The 5,085-nt window shown below is 42.3% G+C and overlaps 1 protein-coding gene across 2 annotated transcripts in view; it reads right to left on the bottom strand.

Moving 5' to 3' along the window:
* Positions 1-5,074, bottom strand: part of RPL18A (ribosomal protein L18a) — a 5,936-nt gene extending 862 nt beyond the window's left edge. The window contains exons 1-4 of one of the 2 annotated variants that reach the window (XM_009887817.1): positions 4,901-5,074; positions 4,230-4,359; positions 2,657-2,766; positions 2,125-2,243 (exon numbers count right to left, since the gene is read on the bottom strand). In XM_009887817.1, coding sequence (XP_009886119.1) covers positions 2,151-2,243; positions 2,657-2,766; positions 4,230-4,359; positions 4,901-5,011 — 444 coding nt within the window. In that variant the 5' untranslated portion in view covers positions 5,012-5,074 and the 3' untranslated portion in view covers positions 2,125-2,150. Of the gene's footprint in view, positions 1-2,095; positions 2,244-2,656; positions 2,767-4,229; positions 4,360-4,900 lie in introns of those variants that run through there. The other variant, XM_009887816.1, reaches the window with a different exon arrangement.
* Positions 5,075-5,085: the final 11 nt, after the last annotated feature.

Raw genomic sequence — 5,085 nt, 5'->3', positions numbered from 1 at the left:
TGAGGGAACTTGGGCGGGCCGAGCCCCGGGGGCTCCACAGCCAGAGAGCGAGCACGGAAGAAGCGGGGCCGCGTCCGTCTGCTGAGCTGCGCAGCGCTCGGCCAGTCCCGTAACGGGTGCGTTCGGGTTGGCCGCGCCAGCAGCGATTCCGTTAACGAGCTCCCCTCCACCCCGCCGCGGTGGCTTCTGTGAAACTTAAATCTGAATCCCGTTTTCATGTTAAATTGTTCTTTCGATTACAAAGTTCCAAAACTACGGGCAACCCCAAGCACACAGGCAGGCTGGGTGGAGAATGGATTGAGAGCAGCCCTGAGGAGTTGGGGGTGTTGGTTGATGAGAAGCTCAACATGAGTTGGCTAGGTGTGTTTGCAGCCCAGAAGGCCAACTGCTTCCTGGGCTGCATCAAAAGAAGTGTGGGCAGCAGGTCAAGAGAGATGATTCTGCCCATCTGCTCTGGTGAGACCTCACCTGGAGTACTGTGTCCAGCTCTGGGGACCCCAACATAAGGACATGGATCTGTCAGAGCAAGTCCAGAGGAGAGCCACCAACATGATCAGAGGGCTGGAGCACCTCTCCTAGGTAGACAGGCTGAGAGAGTTGGGGTTGTTCAGTCTGGAGAGGAGAAGGCTCAGGGGACACCTGATAGCAGCCTTCCAGTACCTAAGAGGGACCTACAGAAAAGGTGGGGAAGGGACTCTTATCAGGGAGTGTAGTGAAAGGAGGAAGGGTAACGGTTTTAAAGTGAAAGAGGGTAGATTAGATATGAGGAAGAAATTCTTTACTGTGAGGGTGGTGAGACTCTGGAACGAGTTGCCCAGGGATTTTATGGATGCCCCATCCCTGGAGGTGTTCAGGGCCAGGCTGGATGGGGCTTTGAACAACCTGGTCTAGTGGGAGGTGTCCCTACCCATGGCAGGGGGGCTGGAACTAAATGATCTTTAAGGTCCCTTCCAACCTAAACCATTCTATGATTTTGTGAAGGTAATCCCTTTTTTCAAATCACATTTTGGACAGCTGAGCTCCCTGACCTGATTCACTGTGGAGGCAACAAGGAAAGGCGCAGAGCTGAGCCCCAGGGGCACAAGGCTGTGGAAACGGGGCTGCTGTGGCAGCACCAGCTGGTCCCACTCCTGTGCAACAGCCACCCCCTTTACACTGAGCAAGGATCTCACTTGGAATCAACAAGCAGCTCCTCTCCTGGTTCATTTGCGGCTCTCCAGCTACCCCAAAACTAAAAGATTCCCCATTTCCTCCCTGGACAGCATTTCCCTGCAGTCTACTCCCACCTGCATTTGGTTTTAAGATGATATATAGAAAAAACAGCATCAGTTATCTAACCCTGGGCAGTACCCCTATACCAATTAAACTAGCTGCCTAGCTTTTATCCAGACAACACTCAAAACATGCTGCAATTTATAATGGGCACCAGATGCAAAAAATGGCTTTAGGTGTGAAGCAGCTTTTTAATTAACCTTAAGTACACAGTGTCTGCAACACATTTTTTTTTTTTACTGTGGCATTATGTTGTAAATAGGGTCACCTAAGGATTAGGTTTGGATATAAAAATCAATTTTCCTCAGAACAATTGGTCTAATATCAAAGGTAAGTCTGCCAAACCCTTCATCACTTTTCATGTCTTGGTGCAGGCACCTCTGTGTGTGTACATGAGTTAATTCAGAATGGTACGTAACGTCCTTGAAAAGGTTCAGGTTAGAACTAAAGTTTTGGCTTTAAATGCTTAAAAGTTGAAGTCACTTAACTGAAGTTGTGAGGTCTTTATTCTTACAGCTGACAAGTTTGAGTTCTGCATGCACTAAAAGTTGCCTTCTTCCATAATTCAACTATACTTAATTAGTGTGCCTAAGGGACAAAACAAATATAGGATTGTATAACTGCTTGACAATAGATTTCCTCTGACCTGGAAAGTTGGTTATTAAAATTTTGGTCTACTGATGAGATATTTTGGTAATTTAAGTCAGCACCTGAAAGGCAATCATAGCTGTAAATAGGCTGCTGATAGTTTACAGAAAATATAGAGTAGGAAGAGGGACTCCTCGGTATCCAGGACACTGTTTCCAAGAGACAACAGGGAGTCAAAGGTTCGGATAAGACCTTTATTACAACACAGAGCTGATAGCACGTTTTCGTATTTAGAAGAAAGTATTTGGTCTCTTGGTGGTGAAACGTGGTTTGTGCTGGCGACGCAGAACTCTGTGTGGCAGAGGGAACTTGATTTTAGAATCCTGCAAGAAATGTTAATCGAGATAATAGATGAACAACAGAAAATAGTTTGCAATAAATAGCTAAGCTATATTCAACTGCTAACTTATGTACATGAAATGCATCTGCAGATTAGATACACTTCATAGAAGCTAACAGATGCCTTCGTTTTGCACTACTTTTTTAAAGAAAAGCCTTTTAAAGGCAAATTTTCTGCAACATAATACATACTTGGTTTAGTTTGACTTTCTTTCAAACACTTCTAGCATTAAAAGTCTTGATCATAATGTAACATAATTGTAAAGCTATGCATATAAGTTTGGTTCCCTCCCCATTTTTGCCTGCAAAGCAAACCTGTACTAGACAAGAGAGCTCCCCCATTCCAGTCCAGCGTTAGATTGGGACCCACCAGCCACTGCAATGTTACTTCACTTACATGGAACTGCTTGACTGCTGGTCTACGGCACTTGCTAGCAGCAATTTCCTCAACTTTCATGATCTGAATAGAGTGAGCACGGGCACGATGACGGGCTCCCATATCGCGGTCTATAACAAGAGAACTCATTGAAAATAAATCTTAACACATTATCAGTTCAAAAATTTTACTACCATCTTTTCAGGAAATGTTTACCATCTACAACTTTTAAAGTTTCTGATCAACTCTACTTAATCACAATGGTTTTAGTACCTAGAGTGACGGCAGAAATATCACTGAGCCAACATGCAGCAACAAATTCTTCCTGGAACTCAAAACTGAACTCCTCCAAGAAAGCGCCATCTCATTTTTCTTGTCCGATTTCAAGAAGGTACACACATACAGAAGTAATCTACATGGGACTATTTCATTTTTTGCACAAGAAAACTGTGATTCAGAATCAGCACTGAATTAAGATTACTGGAAAGACATATGAACTTCAAAAAAATTTCCCTTCCAAAGGGGAGGTGCAAGTAAAGATAGCATCCGCGGTTATGTTTACTTTTCTTAAAATTGACAAGTGATAGAAATGTGAACTGATATTTAGCCCACATAATTCGGCTTTCAGAACAGGAGGAAGCCATCTGTACACAGGCTACCTGAAAATCATGATGTCCATAGCTAATTCCACAAGATATGCCTGTTTAAATACTATTGTGCTTACAATGCTGCCCATGAAGATCTAACATACCTATTAAAAACTTACCTGTGAAAAGTATTCTTAAACATAAAGGTATCAAAGTCATGGTTATCATGACAAATTAAGCGCCCAGGTCTCTTAAGCAGTCATTCAGTAAGTTAACAAGAATTATTATAAGTTAATGTAGAACCTTAAATTTCACTTTCAACAGCACTTCAGCTTTTGAAAGGCGACAAGATGCATTTAATATCTGCACACATGACAAGAATATCATTATTAAGAACAATATTCTTTGGGTTTTTATGTGCATTCAGTAGTGTTTATAACACTTCTGGATTCAAATATCAACAGCATCAGCTATACAAATGGTCTATACTTCACATAAACCAAAATCGGGATAACCTTTAATTCTCCCTGAACCAAGGCAATGAGGTATTAGGGCAACACTGATTTTTATTTTTACTTGCTCTCCAAAGGACAGATGCTAGTATGTTCCATATGTTATCTGAAATAATCTCTCCACAAGACTTGGGAAGATATAGTCAATTATTTTAAAACAATAAATACAATGCAAGAAATACATACAGCACTTAAAAGGCCATTAACCCCTCAGTCTGTATAGCAAAACTCATTACAAGAATTGTAGAAAGTCACACCAAGTGAAGTGGGAGTATTTTCAGCTTAGAGAAGCTGTATAAAGAGTAGTAACGGGTAAGACACCACATAGTTCATACATAAACATCTACAGGCTTATCCAGGAACTCCCCACTTTATTTTTCCAGTGCTTCAGTTATCTGACCATGGATCAAGTCAGCATGCTTTATGCTCAGTTTAAGACTTAATCTTGTGCTTATATTCTATCCTTTTATACCTCACACAGTTGCATGTACTTACAGCACTGAGTGACAGCACCAGCCGTGGTCAAGTCCCTGTACTCCCTGTACATGTTGTGAGTTCCGCTACGAGAATCATAGCGCAACCAAATGCCAAAATTTTTTACCCGCAGAGGGGACTTCTCATACACCTGAAATTACACAAGAGCGAAAAAGCAGTTAGAGACAGTACATCATTAGCATTTTACAAGTTTAAGAATTCATAACAACTACTGCGTCTCTTTCCCCACACCAACAGAGCTACATTCAAGTCTTAGTAATACAGTCTGAAGAGTAATTCAGCGTGGAAAGAAAAATACAAGATTTCAGCTCTACAGGATGTTCTTTAAGCATCAACGTAGAGGAGTGTAAGCATACAGATATCTACTTTCCAAGGATTGTAAATGTCCAGATGACTCTTAAAAGGTATATTCCACAATGAAGCAAGCATAAGAACCAGAGAGCAACAACGACTAGTGGCATAGTTCATAGTTCTGAAGTGCTGGGAAGTAAGTTTCTTTTTAATTTACTGGACAGATACCGCCACTTTGAAAAAACGAGTTTGTTACTCAACATCACAGCAACTGAAGGATTTCAACCTCACCACCAATAACAGTGCTTCATGTAAATTCCTTCCATATACACCAGCCAGAACTCCTTACAAATCTACTTTTTAAGATATTTATCCCGCACCTGGCCACAGTACACGATCTCTCCAGAAGACTTCTTCATCTTCTTCAGCTGAGAAACGAAGTACCAGAACCGGGACTTGGCCACAACATGGTTCGGAGCGAAGATACGCATGCGGTACAGAGGCGGGGTCGTGCATTTCGGCGTGGGCAGGCATCGCCCGACCACCTTGTACTCCCGCAGCTGGA

The sequence above is a fragment of the Charadrius vociferus genome, unplaced genomic scaffold, assembly GCF_000708025.1.
Source record: "Charadrius vociferus isolate BGI_N301 unplaced genomic scaffold, ASM70802v2 scaffold125, whole genome shotgun sequence".
In the NCBI taxonomy this organism is placed as follows: domain Eukaryota; kingdom Metazoa; phylum Chordata; class Aves; order Charadriiformes; family Charadriidae; genus Charadrius; species Charadrius vociferus.
Note: the sequence above shows the minus strand (reverse complement) of the source record. Positions and strands in the feature narration are given on the sequence as shown.